Source organism: Acomys minous (genome assembly GCF_964271855.1).
Source record: "Acomys minous genome assembly, chromosome: 4".
In the NCBI taxonomy this organism is placed as follows: Eukaryota; Metazoa; Chordata; class Mammalia; order Rodentia; family Muridae; genus Acomys; species Acomys minous.
In genome coordinates, this window is record NC_140486.1 from 99,728,239 (window position 1) to 99,745,864 (window position 17,626).

The 17,626-nt window shown below is 53.7% G+C and overlaps 1 protein-coding gene across 2 annotated transcripts; it reads left to right on the top strand.

Annotated features, from left to right (window-relative positions):
• Positions 1-16,198, top strand: PTPRN (protein tyrosine phosphatase receptor type N). 2 transcript variants are annotated; one of them, XM_084778465.1, is made up of 23 exons: positions 1-199; positions 1,837-1,887; positions 2,069-2,182; positions 4,112-4,208; positions 5,757-6,015; positions 6,101-6,455; positions 6,936-7,070; positions 7,530-7,564; positions 8,274-8,554; positions 8,762-8,848; positions 9,109-9,188; positions 9,311-9,375; positions 9,975-10,193; positions 10,688-10,888; positions 10,989-11,136; positions 11,277-11,350; positions 11,709-11,786; positions 11,888-12,007; positions 12,352-12,518; positions 14,331-14,384; positions 15,078-15,142; positions 15,333-15,406; positions 15,628-16,198. In XM_084778465.1, exons 1-23 carry the CDS (start codon positions 85-87, stop codon positions 15,697-15,699), a joined length of 2,946 nt encoding a protein of 981 aa, XP_084634591.1. In that variant the 5' UTR covers positions 1-84; the 3' UTR covers positions 15,700-16,198. The 2 variants fall into 2 exon arrangements, with proteins under 2 accessions (XP_084634591.1, XP_084634592.1); XM_084778466.1 differs by having other exon boundaries at positions 2-199; positions 6,939-7,070.
• The last annotated feature ends 1,428 nt before the right edge of the window (positions 16,199-17,626 follow it).

The window sequence follows — 17,626 nt, forward strand, 5'->3', positions numbered from 1 at the left end:
CAGGCTCCGCCTAGGCTCCTCCGCTGACTCCCGCCAGCGTCGCTGAGACTCTGGTTGGGTAGCGAGCGCTCGGAGCCGGGAAGGATGCGGCGCCCGCGGCGGCCCGGGGGTCCCGGGGGCTCTGGGGGCCTCCGGCTGCTGGTCTGTCTGCTGCTGCTGAGCGGCCGTCCTGGGGGCTGCAGTGCCATCAGTGCCCACGGTCAGGAGGAAACTTGATGGGGGGCGGGGCGGAGAGCAGGGGCCGGGAGCAAAACTCAGTATTGGGGGAAAGCGTTGCGAAAGCAAGAAGCTCAGGTAGAATAAATGTTGCGGGAGGCGGGGTGCGAGGGAGGTTTCGGAGTGAGGAAGATGAGAGGAGATGAAGGGAGACGAAGGAAGATGAAGATGAGGAAAGGGGCGTAGGCCGGGAGGTGGAGCCGGGATACGCAGGCGGGACCTGGAAAAAGTGGGCTCCAGGGAAGACCAGGTTCTGGGGAAGAGGGGGGTGCGCTCAAATCGAGGGATTTAGATAGACTACAGGACCGTGGGAGAAGCCAGAGGCGTCGAGGTGGAGACCCAAGCTGAAGAATCGGAAGCCGGCATGGAAGGAAGAAGAGGAGACCACCCGGCTCCAGCTTCCTGGCTGGAGACAGAGAGCAGGGTTTATCTTTCAAGTCTAGAGAGGCCATTTGCTGCGAGTTGGTCGGCTATAAGAAGGGGGATACGCGGGGGAGGGAGCGGAAGAGGACAAAAAGGGGAGGGTCTTTTGCTTGCCCCCCTCCTCACAACCAGGCCTGGTGCTGACTCACATCTAAGCGGACATAGTCAGCGCTGACTCACGAGCCCCGGGATGGGGGTGGGACGGTATCGCGTGGGGGAAGGGGCACATCCTCTTCATCTGGCTCCGTCTTTCCCCACGCTGGCTTGGAGGCCAGTGCATGGTACTTCCTGTGAGGGCCAGAGTTGTTAACAAGAGAGAGCGGAGGGATAAGATCCCGTGACAATTCCTTGTCCTGTCAATCCTCCCTCAATTATCCGCTCCCTTCCCAACGTGCCCTTGGCGCGTAGCTCTTCAGCACCACGGACAGCACCACAGACTCAGGCCTGGGACAGTGCCTCAAAATCAAGCCCCAACACCCCTTCCCTACCACGCGGGCGGAGGTGGGGGTGGGGCCGTGTTGCTGGACTTCCAGCCTCTAGTTCCAGGCCGCTAGAGTTAGACAGCTTTGGGAGATTTAGGGAGCTACCATTTCCTTTTGAATTTGACCACAAATACTCCCAAGATGCTACGTGATCTCCCCTCCTCCTCCCAAGCCTGTCCAGTGCTCCAACTCCCAGTCAGGCAAATTGAGTCTTTTAAAGATTGACACTAAGACATTCAAAATCCGAAGCCAGACCCTGACACTTCCTCAAGAATCCTAGGCCTTGAAGCTGGAGAGGTGGCTCATCGATAGGGTGCTTGAATTCGGATCTCCAGGGCCCATTTAAAAAAAAAAAAAGCATGCATGGTGACTGATGTCTAACACCAGTGCTGGGAAAAGCAGAGACAAAGAAATCCCTGGGATGTGCTGTGTGAACTCCAGGTTCAGCGAGGTGCCCAGTCTTAAGAATATAAAGTGGACAAGTGTGGAAGATACTCAACATTGACTTCTGGCCTCTGTACACATATGCACATGCATGCACATACATGAATTTGTGTGCATACATAGGCCAGAGAATGAGAAATCTAGGGCTCTTCTCTACTGTCTTCCCAACTTGAAGCCCTCCTTAGAATGAAGTTATGGGCCGTAGCTGCCTCACCTGTTTCCTAGCCATCTGACCCTTCTCCGTGTTCTGACAACATCTGCTTTTCTACAGGCTGTCTGTTTGACCGCAGACTCTGCTCGCACCTGGAGGTCTGTATTCAGGGTGAGTAGGACCCTGGTGTAGAATTCAAAAAAAAATGGGGAGGGAGAGGCCAGCTATGAGGAGGGAAGAGGAACAGAACTCTAAAGCCAGAGAGGATGCAGAGAGCATTGACCATCTGCGGCCTGGACTTTGGAAGGGCCTCCTGCAAAAAGCCCTGACAACAGCACCTTTGTGCTTTCAGATGGCTTGTTTGGACAGTGCCAGGCGGGAGCAGGGCCGGCACGGCCCCTTTTGCAAGTCACATCCCCAGTTCTCCAGCGCTTACAAGGTGTGCTCCGGCAACTCATGTCCCAAGGTGAGGTCTGGCTGTACTAGAATACGGAGAATGGGACTTAGTGGGTGGGAAAGTAAGGGTCCACTTCATCCAAAAATTGTTAATTATTGTATCTACTTTGAAGCCCCACCCTCCTCGATCTTGCTGGATAAGGGATGAGCCAAAGGGGCTGGGACCTAGCGATGGGCTGCTCATATGAGTTCTCTGGAGTTGCACACAGAAGGCCTGCAGCTGAAGCTGCTGGAAAATATTTTTTTAGGTTTGTTGGAATATTGTTTGTTTTGAGATAAGCTCTTACTGTGTAACCCAGGCTAGCTCCAAACTTATTATGTAGCTCAGGCTGGCCTGGAACTCATGGTGATCCTTCTGCCTTAACGTTCTAAGTACAGGACTACAGGCATGGACCTCTGCATCCAGCGTCTGTGATTGTCTTTAAGAAGTTTGCTGCAGCTAGTGTGGTGGCTCCCACCTGTCATCCCAGGACTCTGGAGGCAGAGGCAGGCAGATCGCTGTGAGTTCGAGGCCAGCCTGGTCTAGAAAGCGGGTCCAGGACAGCCAAGGCTACACATAGAAACCCTGTCTCAAAAAAAAAACAAAAACAAACAAACAAAAAAAGTTTATCTTAAAAAGAGAAGGTTTTCTGCAATGAAAGGCAGTGACAGAGGCAGGAGGACATGGGTAAAATAGCATTGTTTTAAGATGGAAGAAATCACATCATGATTTTGTGCTTTAAGGAATAATTCAGTACAGAGTAAAAGGGTGGATGCTGAAGAGAATTTGTGGGAGAATGCTCATGAGTAAGAAAGAGAGGCTGAAATCTAGTGGTGCCCTGGAGGAGTTGACTGTAATAGGAACACAGTTGTGATGCATGGAACAGATGTGTGTAGGTCCCAGGATATGAGTCCTGAGTGGCCCAGATTATAAGTCTAGGGCAGGATCTGGACATGGTGGCCTGCAGCTGTGACCCTAGCCCTCTGCAGGCTGAAGCGTAGGGATCGCCATGGGTTCTGGGTCAACCTGGGCTACACAATGAGACCCTGGCTGTAAATAAATAAACCGAGAGAAGGAAAACTGGAGGAGATTGAGATGTGATCCCTCTTGGGTGAGTGAGAGGTCTTTTCTGAGAGCAGAGCCTCATGGGTAAAGAGTCAAGCAGAAGATCGAGATGTTGCTGCTGGGAGAGCATGGTGGAAGGTGGAGCAGGTGTTTGGAAAGGGCACATGGAGCATTTCATTTCCTGACCACACTTGATCTTCACAGCAGCACACAAAATACGTTGTATTCCCACTCTACAAATGACTCAGACTCAGAACGAAGACATGTAATGATGACAGCGGTGATAGCATTTGTTCAGAGGTTTTTGTTTTGTTTTCTTCAGATGTATTTATTTTGTATACAGTGTTCTGCCTGCATGTACGCCTGCAGGCCAGAAGAGGGCACCAGATCTCATTTTAGATGGTTGTGAGCCACCAGGTGGTTGCCGGGAATTGAACTCAGGACCTCTGGAAGAGCAGTCAGTGCTTTTAACCTCTGCGCCATCTCTCCAGCCCTTTTGTTCAGACTTCTTCATGTGACGGGACTATTTTCCATGATGTGTTATTTTAAGTATAACAACAATCTTAGGAGATACATACCCCCAGATGAGAGAGCTGATGTTCAAAAAAGAGTTGAGATGAAGGAATGGAGGCTTAACAGCTTGCCCAAGGCCTCTAGTTCTTTAGAAATCAAGGCTAAATTCCATCTGTGGCAGTTTGACTCCAAAAGTTGTACCTGCCGATAGGGGTCGGGAGGCAGCTCAGTTCAGCCATTGTGTCTCCAATCCCTGGCACTTCCTCCTGCTCTGCCAATCACAACACTGTGATGGAAATGGAGTACACGTTTGGCCTCTACTCCCTCTGGAATTGGGCCCGCGGTCTCAAGTCAACTTTGCCCTATCTTTTCTCCCAACAGGCTTGTCGTGGCATGATGACCTCACCCAGCATGTGATCTCCCAGGAGATGGAGCGCATCCCCAGGCTTCGTCCCCCAGAGCCCCATCTGAGGGACCGGTAGGCAGCCTTAGACTCTTGAAACTGGTGATTTGTGACCATCCTCATGGTCGGGCATGGGGGGTGGGGAGGTGAGGGGATGGGGTAGCTGAGGTCAGCAGACTGGGGCACAGGCAAAACAGCATCAAGAATGGTCCCTCCCAACTGGGCAGTGGTGGCGCTCGCCTTTAATCCCAGCACCCGGGAGACAGAGGCAGGCAGATCGCTGTGAGTTCGAGGCCAGCCTGGTCTACAAAGTGAGTCCAAGACAGCCAAGATAACACGGAGAAACCCTGTCTTGAAAAACAAAAAACAAACAAACAAACAAACAAAAAGAATGGTCCCTCCCTCCCTCTGGCATGTTGACATGCTCAGTAGGAGCTGAGTTTATCCTGGAGATCCAGCAAAACAGCATGATAAATATGTACTTTGAGAAAATGTTGGTATTTGATATTTCAAAAGAGGTATTAAAGTGGTTGTTGTGGACAACCTAGAATGCCCTTGAACCTAAGTTGTTTCGCTGCTGTGCGGAACTGTGTCTGCCAGGAAGCAGCACTGTCTCTCTGTGGTTAGAGCCTCTAGGCCAGCGGTTCTCAACTTTCCTCATGCTTCGGCCCTTTAATACAGTTCTTCACATTGTGGTAATCATCCAAACCATCAAAATATCTTTGTTGCTACTTCACACCTATGGACCATAATGTAAATATCTGTGTTTTCCGATGGTCTTAGGTGACCCCTGTGAAAGGGTTCGACCCACAGGTTGAGAACCGCTGCTCTAAAGGCAAATCTCAGAGAAAAGGGGGGTCTGTGGAGCTCAGAGAGGGCACGTGGACCGAGAAGGCAGCAGTGGTGGGGTCAGGGCAGTCTCTGTTGTTTGAACATAGAGAGCTTGGGGTGGGGGTGGGGTGGCACACAGGGACAACAATGCGGAAGCATCCTACCGTCACAGTCCATGCCATCTATGCCCCAGGTGCCTTCTCCTGCTCTCAATCTCCCTTTCATATTCCTTTTCGCTCACCTGGCCTGTGTAACTGTGTGGTTTGGGGTTGTAGCTCAGTGGGAGAGTATTCGACTTATATACACAAGGCCTTGGGTTTGATCCCCAGGTAAACACGTACCTGCTCTTCTCTACCAATGACAGAGGCATGTTTATCAAGCTCCCTTGACAAGCTTGGCTCTCTAGCCTACCTTCACCGCCAAGCCCTCTAGCCTGTCTCTCTTCTTCATTTCTTTTTTTTTTTTCCCCGAGACAGGGTTTCTCTGTGTAGCCTTAGCTATCCTGGACTCATTTTGTAGACCAAGCTGGCCTGGACCTTACAGAGACCGCCTGCCTCTGCCTCCCCAGTGCTGGGATTAAAGGCATGTGCCACCACCGCCCAGCTTCCTCTCCATTTCTTAAGGGGACAGGGCTATTCTAAACCACTGACTCTGTCCAACTTTAACCTTGTAAGCTGTCCATACCCTTGTCCTATACAGACATACAAATAAATAATCTCTCTCCTTCTTTCTCCCCCCCTCCCCTTCCCTCTTCCTCTTTTTCACTCCTTATCTCTCTCCTTTCCTCCCCAGGTCTGGTTTGGTGCCCAGGAGACCAGGCCCTGCTGTGGAGTTGCTCTCTCAAGGCAATCCCACTGGCTCCTCTCCTGTTGCCCAGGGGCTCCCGCGGCCTCCAGGGGGTGGGAATGGAGCTGGGGTGGGCTCCCCGCTGTCCTCTCTGCAGGCTGAGCTGTTGCCCCCTCTCTTGGAGCATCTGCTAATGCCCCCACCGCCTCCCCACCCCGCTCTGACTTATGAACCTGCACTGCTACAGCCTTACCTCTTCCACCAGGTGAGCCCTCGACTCTGGCCACCATGCCTCAATGCCAGCGCCCAAGCCTGATTCTCTTCTTACCCATGTCTCTGGTTTCCCACAGTTTGGTTCCCGAGATGGCTCCCGAGGATCAGAGAGCTCCCCAGGGGCGGCTGGTGTTAGCCACCTGCCCAAGGCTGAAGCTAACACTCTCTTCAGCAGAAGTGCTTCCAAGGCCATTTTGGGGGCTCACTCTGGCCACTCCTTCGGGGACCTTCCAGGTCCCTCACCTGCTCAGCTTTTCCAGGATTCAGGGCTGCTCTACATGGCCCAAGAGTTGCCAATGGCTGGCAGGACCAGGATGCCAAGGCTGCCAGAGCAAGGGGGCAGCATCCAGGCAGAGGATTCCTCAGAGGGCTATGAGGAGGAAGTACTTGGGGGTCATGGGGAGAAGCCCCCTCCCCAAGCAGTACAGCCAGGTAACAGTGTCCTCATAGTCCACCTCTCTGTCTGTGGGGGTGTCCTTTCTGTCTCTGAAGATGTTCATGTATTCATTTGCTTATTCAGTTATTTTTAAGATGAAGTCTTGCCATTATCCCAGGCTATCCTTGAGCTCAGGCTGGACTCAAATCTGCTGCAATCCTCTTGCCACAGACTCCTGAGTGCTGAGACTCTGAGCATGAATCACCACACTTGGCGTTCTGTCTTTTGTTCACACATTTAGCTGTCTCCTGACAAGCTAATCTACACAGGCACTAGCTAGCTTCAACGTGGAGACAGTGGGGTGTGCACCTGGCACACCTCAAGTATGTTCAAGGATCTGGGGAGGGGAGGGTATCAGTGTCGCAGCCTCCGGAAAGGATCCTTAGATGTGCTTGTCCTGCGTTTCCCGCAACCACCTCTCTGCATTTCATCAGTTTATCCTTCCATGCGCTGTAAGCTTTGTGTCTGGCTCCCAGCAGATGGAAGTCTGCAGAGGCTGGCTGCTGTACTGGCCGGCTATGGAGTGGAGCTGCGTCAGCTGACGCCGGAGCAGCTTTCTACCCTCCTGACCCTACTGCAGCTACTGCCCAAGGGCACAGGAAGAAATCTTGGTGAGTGTCCAGGCAGGGAGGCCTGCAACGCCCATCGCCATAGAGGCTTGTTGCCCCGTTTCTCAAGCCCGCATGGACTTACCTGGACAGTCACAAGGGGGAGAGGTTTTGGTTTTGCTCTTTCTTGAGATGGGGGTCTTGCTGAAATCAGCCCAAGCTGATCATCCACCTGCCTCGACTCTATAAAGTGTAGAGGTTACAGGCATGGTCCAGCATGCCTGGATGAAAAGGGAGTTCTTTCGAGGACAGGGTCATTACCAAAAGGGGAAGAAGGTAAGCTGTAGAATTAAAGAAGGAAAAGACAGAGGGCAGCAAGCCCAAGGGGATAGTGAGAGGGAGCTGGGAACAGAGGAAGGCATCTGGGACTGTTGACAGGACAGGGGTCACATAGACTCTGGTCCCTCCTCACCCTGGTCTTAACACTCTTTCCCAAGATTCTTGCTTTTCCTGTCTCTACAGGAGGGGCTGTAAATGTCGGAGCTGATGTCAAAAAAGTGAGTTCACAGCCCCTTTTGGCCTCCTAAGTGCCCCTCATCTGAAATCTCTGAATCTTTGAGGTGATGGCTCAGAATCTGTCCCCTGGTCCCTCGTTTTAAGGCCCTGTGACTTCAAGTCATCACCTGTGGCCTCACCTCAAGTTGGCAGAACTAGTATCCAGAATCCTTAGCCCACTCCTCTTTTTACCACAGTCCTTCCAGACTCCCGATGGTTCCTACCTTGGAGGCTTTTGGTGGAGGCTCCATCCTGCTACAGCTGGAGTAGTTTTGCTTCTCGGTCTTTGGTGGAGGCTTCTAACATGTTGCCACTGAACAAAGGCCTAAAAACCTTCGCCTTTCGGTTTATCTTTCCAGATTATCAGGCTCAACTGCACCCCCCTCCCCATTCCAGCCCCACTCTGTGAATTTACAGACCACGTTTTTGCTGGTTAAACCCTTTATGCACTCACCCATTTGATTTACACTCCTGGTGTGTACTCTCCCATTGCAGGGGATTTGGGGGTGGGGGAGGGGCAGGTAGAAAGCTAAACAGTTCCTAAGTTCCACTTGTAAAGAGTTTAGATCCCAAAGTGTCTCTCTCTCTCTCTCTCTCTCTCTCTCTCTCTCTCTCTCTCACACACACACACACACACACACACACACACATACACACGAGACTCCCCCCACCCCCGCAGTCTTTTCACACCTGCATCCTGTCTTGTAACAGACACCAGAAGGCCACGTGCAGAGAGCAGACACAGCAGAGCCTCGGCCCCCCACACCCTGGCTTCCAGGACACCCCACAGGCAGCCCCACTTCCGGTGAAGTTCAGCAGGTGCTGAGCCCTGCCTTCCCTGAGCCTCTCCAAACAGCCAGACCTCCAGGGGTCTCATCTGTCCTTCTGGAGAAGAAAAGTCCCTTAGGCCAGAGCCAGCCCACAGTGGTGGGACAGCCTGCAGCTCAACCGGCGGCGGCCGAGGAGTATGGTTATATAGTCACTAACCAGAAGTAAGCCCTGCAGCTTCGGGAAGGCTTCCAGTCCCTGGGGGACAAGTGAGGGGGCGGGGCGTGGGTAAGCATTCGGCTCTGGGGGTGGGGGTGGGGAGGAAGCAGCGAGGTAGTGGGTAGCTTTGCTCCTCTGGAGGTGCCCTGCCTCAAGAGGGGGCTGGTGAATCCCCCCCACCTTCCCTCCCTCCGCCTGCTTCCCTCCATCAGGCCCCTGAGTCTGGTGGCTGGCGTGAAGCTGCTGGAGATCCTGGCTGAGCACGTGCATATGTCCTCGGGCAGCTTCATCAACATCAGGTGGGGCTGCCATCTTGGTGGGTCTTAGCCTGAGCAAGGTGGTGCTGAAGGGACAAGGAAGGACGGGAAGAAAGCGCTGGGGTCAGAGATGCTCCCAGTGTGGCAGGACAGCCACCTGTACGCCTGCGGGGAGTCCCCATCCTGATCCCTGTCATTAGACCCACTCATAGGAATCCCTGACCCCCAGAGCTGGCCTCTTTATTTTAATAGAGTCTGGAGTCTGGGGTAGGTTAGGTAGTAACGTACTTCTTACTTGGCAGCGTGGTGGGACCAGCTGTCACCTTCCGAATCCGGCACAATGAGCAGAACCTGTCTTTGGCTGATGTGACCCAGCAAGCTGGTAAATACCGCGCTATGCACACACCTAGACTCAGCATGACCCCGGGCTTGTACTGATGGCCTCCTAAACTATTCCCAGCCCTCATGGGGCTGAAAAGAGCCTGACCTGCACCCTTCCTACAGGGCTGGTGAAGTCTGAACTGGAAGCGCAGACAGGGCTCCAGATTTTGCAGACGGGGGTGGGACAGGTAAGCACTAGCTGTAGAATCCGTCAAAGTCCCCGTAGGCCTGCCTCTGCGCACATGAGAGGAGGCAAGGCCAGGGAGAAAGAACGAAAGGGTTCCAAGTTCTTTTGGGCCGGGCGTGGTGGCGCACTTGGGAGGCAGAGGCAGGTGGATCATTGTGAGTTCGAGGCCAGCCTGGTCTACAAATCGAGTCCAGGATAGGTAAGGCTACACAGAGAAACCCTGTCTCTAAAAGAAAAACAAAAAAACAAAAAACCAAGTTCTTTTGGCTCTCCATTCCCCCTTCCCAAGCAGCCCGTTTCTGCGCAGTTCTCGTTTTGACCAGCAGGTGGCGCTGTGGCGCTTTCCTGAAGGGCTATAACACTGTTTTCATGATGACGCCTCCTTTTCTCTGTTTATATGGAAATCCTTCTGGTGGGGTCACCCAAGGTCTCTGGCTCTCGAGTGGGTACAATATGGATTGAGAAGAAGGCTGTACGCCGTTCTGCATGTTGCCTCCATACCCCTGCCTTCACAGCTTTGTCCCTAAAGGTGACCTAAATAGGAGGCACGGCCCAGGCTCCCCTGCCACCATCCCCCTGATTCTGGCTTTGTTCCCACAGAGGGAGGAGGCCGCTGCAGTCCTTCCCCGACAGGCCCATGGCATATCTCCCATGCGCTCAGTGCTGCTTACTCTGGTGGCCCTGGCAGGTGTCGCTGGGCTGCTAGTGGCTTTGGCAGTAGCCCTGTGTATGCGCCATCATTCCAGACAACGGGAGAAGGAGCGCCTGGCAGCGCTGGGGCCAGAGGGGGCCCATGGTGATACTACTTTTGAGTACCAGGTGTGCAGTTAGAGAAGGAGGGAAGGAAATACAAGGGGCTTGAGAGACTCCATCTTCGGTGGAGTGAGGGTCGGAGCAGAAATAAGGTCCTGGGTCGGGGCTGGAGAGGGCCTGGAAGCGGTGTTGTGATTCACTTTTTGAATAAATACAGATTGGGAATAGCTCCTGAGATCCTCCCGGGGCTATGATTCTGGGGTTCTACTTTGTAATATCTGAGGTTGTCAATAAGCACCAGCCTGGCAGAAAAGAACAAAGGTCAAATCAGACCTTACTCATCCCACTGATCAGAGAGGAGACTAACACTCCACCCTGGGATGACTCAATGGCCTTGTTTGTTTGTAGCAGTGGGAACTGGGCTGTGCATGCTGTGCCAAGTGCTCTTCCCATCCACCACTGAGTTCCAGCCCCCTGGCCTTGTTGAAGGGCTTCTGAGGAATGCCCCACTCCCATCCCCCACCCCCACCCCCAGGCCTCACCCAATCCTTCCTCTACAGGACCTATGTCGCCAGCACATGGCCACCAAGTCCCTGTTCAACCGGGCAGAGGGTCAGCCAGAGCCTTCGAGGGTGAGCAGCGTGTCCTCTCAGTTCAGTGACGCGGCCCAAGCCAGCCCCAGTTCCCACAGCAGCACGCCATCCTGGTGCGAGGAACCTGCCCAGGCCAACATGGACATCTCCACAGGACACATGATTCTGGTCAGCAAAGGGCCCAGGCCTACAGTGGGGGAGGGAATCCAACGGCAGGAGAGGCAGGGCGGCCGGTGTGGGCCAGAGCCAGGCTGTGGTGCCCCTACAGGCATACATGGAGGACCACCTTCGGAACCGGGACCGGTTGGCCAAGGAGTGGCAGGCCCTGTGTGCCTACCAAGCAGAGCCAAACACCTGTGCCGCCGCACAGGATGAGGGCAACATCAAGAAGAACCGCCATGCCGACTTCCTACCCTGTAAGTGAGCCAGCCATGGGCCAACCTGGCCTGCCCCTCTGCTAAGAGGAATTTGAGGATGTGGGGAAGCCGCTAGGCGCCTGGTTCAGGATGGGTGGCCGAGGCCTGGTGCCAGAAGGCCGTTTGGGGGTTCTGTGCAGATGACCATGCCCGGATCAAGCTGAAAGCGGAGAGCAGCCCTTCTCGGAGTGACTACATCAACGCCAGCCCCATCGTAAGTGGCTCCGGCTCCCCCCCTCACTCTGCCTGTCTCTATTTCTCCTCTTTGTTCTATCTCCTCCAGGCATTTCTTACTTCAGTGGAGCCCTGAAATCGTAGAGCCCATGTCGCTGAATTAAAATACAGGCTTCTCACAACCCTGGCCCACTCCTGACCAAGCCTCTTTCCAAGCTAACCTTTCTCCCCCCGCCCCCTACCCCCGGGGACAGGGTTTTTCTGTGTAGCCTTTGGCGATCCTGGACTCACTTTGTAGACCAGGCCAGCCTCGAACTCACAGTGATCCGCCTGCCTCTGCCTCCCGAGTGCTGGGGAGCTAGTCCTTCTCACTTCTCACTCTGGATCTCTGCCCTTAGATCGAGCATGACCCTCGGATGCCAGCCTACATAGCCACGCAGGGCCCGCTGCCCCACACCATTGCAGACTTCTGGCAGGTGCACTCATGGAGTGGGCTTTTCTCACAACCAGAGGCCCCTGGGGCTAACCGGGGCCAGGGAGGCTAAGAAGGCCACTTAACCTGGGTCTCTGTCCCTAGATGGTTTGGGAGAGTGGCTGCACTGTCATCGTCATGCTGACCCCATTGGTGGAGGACGGTGTCAAACAGTGTGACCGCTATTGGCCAGATGAAGGCTCCTCCCTCTACCACGTCTATGAGGTCAGCGGGGAACCCACAGTAAAGGGCCAATGAGAATCAGAAGATGGGTGGTGACCTAGTATTTTATTTATGAGTGTGTATATGTATAGATGCATATATACATACACACATATCATACATACATGAACGCTTGTGTGTTCTGTCTAGCATGGAGAAGCATTTGTAGGGAGTATGAGCCATGAGTATGTAAGGCAGGGAAAATAAATAGTCGAAGACTGAAATTAAGACCCCCTTTTACCTTCCTGAAGGATTTAGCATTTGGACAGCTCGGGAGGCAGGAGGGTGGGGACGGGGAGCGGAGTGCGTGCGCAGCTGCTCTGAGACCCGGGGCGGGTACCTGTCAGGTGAACCTGGTGTCGGAGCACATCTGGTGCGAGGACTTCTTGGTGCGGAGCTTCTACCTTAAGAACGTGCAGACCCAGGAGACGCGCACGCTCACTCAGTTCCACTTCCTCAGCTGGCCGGCAGAGGGCACTCCGGCCTCCACCCGGCCGCTGCTGGATTTCCGCCGGTAAGCCCGCTGCAAGCTCTTCCTCCAGGTCTGACCTGGAGCCTCGTCCCTGACCTCTGTCCCTTCCACCAGTTTCTCATCCGCAAACCAGTACTGGCAGTCTGGCCGTCCCAGCCAAGAGTGGTGCCCTTCCCACACCCACTTTGTCCCAGAGCCTCTCCACCATCTGGCTCCTTTGCGGGCTTCGCTGGAGGCGGGGTGCCCGCTTTCTCATTCGCCAGCATCTGTTGAGCCTTGCTTTGATCCGTCCCCCAACCCCTCGCCTTGTCCTTCTGGCTCTCAGCCCTGTGCTGGCTTGCTCTTTCACTGGCTTCTGTGCAGCTTCCATCCTCATCTTTCCTCCTGTCTTTTTGCCTCTGTATTTTTTTATTTCTCTTTTCCTTTCTTTCCCTCTTCTCCCGCATCTGTCACTCCTCCCTCCATTTCTTCATTTCTTCCTCTGCATCTGTCTCTCCCTCTCCCTCTGCCCTCTCCCTGACTCACAGCTGCCAACATCATTTTTTCATGATCTCCGCTGATTTCTCACTTAAGTTGGACAGTCACAAAAGTGGTCATTGGCAGGTGTGGCCACCGCACAGACAGAACAGACAGGCAGGCTGTCTGAGAAGGGATTATACCCTGAAGGCTGCTGGGAGAACTGGGACAGGAATTTAGAAAGAGACTTAGAAGCTGGGCATGGTGGTGCAGGCCTTTAATCCCAGCACTTGGGAGGCAGAAGAAGGTTGATCTCTGTGAGTTGAGGCCAGCCTGGTCCACCAAGTGAGTTCCAGGACAGCCAGAGCTGTTATATAGAGAAATCCTGCCTTGGAAAAAGGGAGACAGAGAGACAGAGAGACAGGGACCTAGACTCCTAGATTATTCTGCAGGAAGTTCATGGAACAGGCAGAGGCTAAGACAGAACCTAACAGAGGAACTTAACCTGTTCTAACACCATGACCAGACCACGTATTTAGCAGTCCTGCCTTTCCCCACACGCAGGTGTCAGAGAATCATCTGCACTGAAACTTTCCATCCCTCTGTCTTGTGCCAAGGCTGGCCTGGGTCTCCAGTGCCAGGCAGAGAAGCCGAGTTGAGGTGGGGCCCTTAGTAGTTTCTGAACTCCAGGACTACAGTGATTTCTGACTGGGTCCCTGCAAGCCAGTCAGAACATTCTGATGACAGTGTATTAAATTATTTTCCCCATATTTAAAAACTCCTACTCGGGAGGGCTGGAGAGATGGCTCGGCGGTTAAGAGCACTGACTGCTCTTCCAGAGGTCCTGAGTTCAATTCCCAGCAACCACATGGTGGCTCATAACCACCTACAATGAGATCTGGTGCCCTCTTCTGGTGTGTAGGTGTACGTGCAGGCCAATTATTGTATACATAATAAACCTTTCATGGCTGTAGACTAGAAAGAGCTGACATGGAAGTTACCAAAAAGCCTTAGATTTGAACAGAACCACCTGATATTACTCTACCATTAGCAACTGCTACTTATGGAGAGTGCCTGCGGCGTGCAACTTCTTTATGTGGGTTAGCTCATGGCATTTCATAAGAATCCTTTTAAAAAATTAATTCCTGTTATCATCTCCCATTTTATAGGCATGAAAACTGAGAAACTAAATCCACTATTCCAGGGTCACAGCTTGGGCGCATGGCTCCCAACTGACTTGATTCTCGCCCGGGGCCACCCACCCCAGCTCTGGTCCTCTGTCCCCAGACCCGAATCCTTTCTCCAGCTCTCTTCCTGCTCTGTGCTTGCCTGTGTGATAAGTGCAGGCTTCCTTCTTTCTGGTGGTCTCTGGCCTTCAGACCTCACTTCTCATTGCAGGAAGGTGAACAAGTGCTACAGAGGCCGCTCCTGCCCCATCATAGTGCACTGCAGGTGGGTGGGGACCTGTCACATGGAGGCCCTGGGCCGGGGCCTCCCTGCTTCTGTCCCTCCCTCCGTTCCCTTTCCTTGGGCACAGACCTCGGACACACTGCCTATTTGCCTCTCGATGTTGGCGAACAACAGATATGAGCCAAATCTGGCACATCCTGTCTTTAGTGAACTAAAAACGCACAACACACACATGCACACACATATATGCACACACATACACACACATGCACATACACATGCACGCGCACACATGTACACACATGCACTTGTGCATACACATACACACGTGCGTGCACACACACACACACTCATGCACGCACACACGCATACCCAGAAGAATGTCAGCCCACAGCACTGGGAATGTTTACTCTTTGGCTTTTTCTATGGAGAGCTGGCTGAACAAAAGCCTGGCCCTAGGCTGAAAAGAGCCGGTCCCATTCTGTCCTGCCTGCTGCCTCCACTGAAAACAGCTGTGGCTGGCCTTTCTAGTTGTCCCCATGCCTAGGGACACGCCAGGGCTCACAGGCCTGGTACTCAAGGCCTCTGTTTTCTCACCTCTGACTCACTAATGCTCTTCCCAGGCCAACTCTAATAGTCAGCCAATGTCCCCAACCCCGCACTCCCCAGCCCCCATGTCTGTGCCCTTACTGCCTTGTCAGGGCTAAACCTGTCTGTCACCAACTCCTATTCCAGTGACGGTGCAGGGAGAACAGGCACCTACATCCTTATTGACATGGTACTGAATCGCATGGCCAAAGGTAAGATCTGCTCCCACAGGACCACAGACCTTGGTCCCTCATAGCCTGGGAGCCCACTGGGGAGCATGCGGTCCCTTCTCCAAGCTTTGCCAAGGATGGCCAGGCTTTATGGGGCTTGTTCTCCCCTGGATCCCCGCCCCCCCCCCCACCTCCCACCCCATAAGCACACTTTACTCCATCCTATCCCCAGGAGTGAAGGAGATTGACATTGCTGCCACCCTGGAGCATGTCCGTGACCAGCGGCCTGGCCTTGTCCGCTCTAAGGTGACAGTGGCTCCCTGCCTCTCCCCAGTTGATTCCCCTTTCCCAAGCAATCTCTTCATGGCACCTTGAAAAACCCGAAAGCGGTCTGCCCTTCCATCGCCCCCCAGGAGAGGACCCCACCTCTTTCCAGATGCCCAGCACCCTCTACCCCTGCAGTGTCCCTGGGGCAGTGGCAGAGAGGCTAGGTTTCCTCTGACCCTTATGCCGCTGGCCTTGCACAGGAGCAGTTTGAGTTTGCGCTGACAGCCGTGGCCGAAGAGGTGAATGCCATTCTCAAGGCTCTGCCCCAGTGAGTCCCCGGGCAGTCACCTCAGTGGGCATCCTGGCCTCTGCTCCTTCTGCCTGCGTGAGCATTTGTGCACCCACTCTTCAGCCCCTACCCATCCGGCGCCTTGGCCCGTCTTGGGCAGGGTAGCCCTTCCCAACCCAGTGTGGAAGAAGTAGAGAGAGAAGAGGCAGGTCCATGTGGGAGCCCATGGGAGACAGACAGCAGGCAGGGGGAGGAGTGGACACCAGCAACAAGTGTGCCCGAGCCCCATCCTACCTGAGTTTCTGTCTCTGTCCCCTCATGGTTCTGGATGTCCCCAGCCAGTCTGTGTACCTACCCGTTCCCGCCAGTCTGCAGTGTATAGACAGAGCAGAAAGAGGGCCCCAGCTCCCCAGCCCTGCTACCGCCAGCCTGCCACCTTGACCCTGCTCAGCGTCCTCCCTCTAGCACAAGAGAACATTTCTAGAAAAATCTACTTTTGTATCAATGTGAATAAAGGTAGTGTGTTGTCTGTGCAGCTGCAACATGGATGCCTTTACAGTTCTGTCTGTTAAGCTTCCACGCTGAAGGGCTGGAGAGATGGCTCAGTGCTTAAGGGCACTGACTGCCTTTCCAGAGGACCTGAGTTCAAATCCCAACACCCACATGGCAGCTCACAACTGTCTGTACTCCAAGATCTGACACCCTCACACAGCTATAAATGCAGGCAAAACACCAGTGCACATAAAATAAAAGTAAACAAACAAACAAAAACTTCCAGGCTCCAGCTGCAGCTTGGGTCTGAGCTGGCCTGCCCTATCTCCCTGGAAACATTGAAAGCAGAAAGCCATGGGTGACACTGGCTGCGGAGGCTGGCTGTCCTTGGTTTGAGAAGCAGTGCCTAAGAGTGTGGTTAGCAGGTTCCAAGGTAAAACTGTGACCAATAATGCCTCATGTCCAGAGAGTGCAGCATGACCCTAGTCCCGCTCTGAAACTTGTTTTGTTTTTTAGGTTTGTTTTTTGTTTTGTTTTGTATTTTTTTTCAGACAGGGTTTCTCTATGAAGCCTTGGCTGTCCTAGATTCCCTGTGTAGACCAGGCTGGCCTCAAACTCAAGGCAGTCCACCTGCCTCTGCCTCCCCTAGTGCTGAGATCACAGGCATGTGCCGCCTCGCCAGGCACTGGACTCACTTTCTAGACCAGGCTGGCCTTGAACTCACAGAGGTCAGCCTGTCTGCCTCTGCCTCCGCAAGTGCTGGTATTACAGGCAAGTGCCACCACGCCCGGCTTGGCTGTGAAACTTGCAAGTGGTGGAGTCAGGATTCAAACCTGGGAAGCCAGGACTTTGTATAGCCTTTGCTCCCAGCTCTTAAGTTACTGTTACATGTCCCTCAGTCTCAGGAATGACATCTGGGTCACACAGGACTGAGCTTGGGGCTGTGGAGACCACCTACCCACTGCCTGCCACATCTTAGGCCATAGATACCACAGCCAACTCTGCCAGTGAGGTGCTGGGGCAGGCCACCTGAGGACAAGGACACTTTTTCCCTTCCATCTTATCCACCCTCTCAGCCCTTTACCCTTAACGTGGCCCTTGTGCTCCTCCCTCGGGAACCCTTGTGTGTCAAAAGTAGCGCTCAGTGATTCCAGATGCAAAAAGTGAGGTGAGCTGAACCCAGGGCCTGGGGCCACTTGCTCATGCTGGACTTCAAATGAAAACCTGGGGTGAATTCTGAATGCTGGGGGTGAGGAACAGCACCCCATCCCACCTACCGACTCTCTGTAGAGGTTCAGCTTCAATGTTCTGGGAGACAAAGGGTCCAAGTGTGCAAAGCGCCCTTCTGCAAGTCCCAGCAGATGCTCAGGGCGAGCGAGGGCTTGGAATTTCCCCCTCAGGGGTAGGCTGTGGCTTTAGCTTGGAGAAGTTGGCTAGGCCCTTTGACTCCTGAAGGTGAAGCTGACAGTGAATTCTAG

What these genes read in the sequence shown, in the direction of transcription:
- PTPRN (XM_084778465.1), top strand. Translation starts at nt 85, where the DNA reads ATGCGGCGCCCGCGGCGGCCCGGGGGTCCCGGGGGCTCTGGGGGCCTC. An exon ending in GGGCACAGGAAGAAATCTTG is followed by an intron (nt 7,071 to 7,529) that starts GTGAGTGTCCAG and finishes CTGTCTCTACAG; the next exon opens with GAGGGGCTGTAAATGTCGGA. An exon ending in CCATGCCGACTTCCTACCCT is followed by an intron (nt 11,137 to 11,276) that starts GTAAGTGAGCCA and finishes GGTTCTGTGCAG; the next exon opens with ATGACCATGCCCGGATCAAG.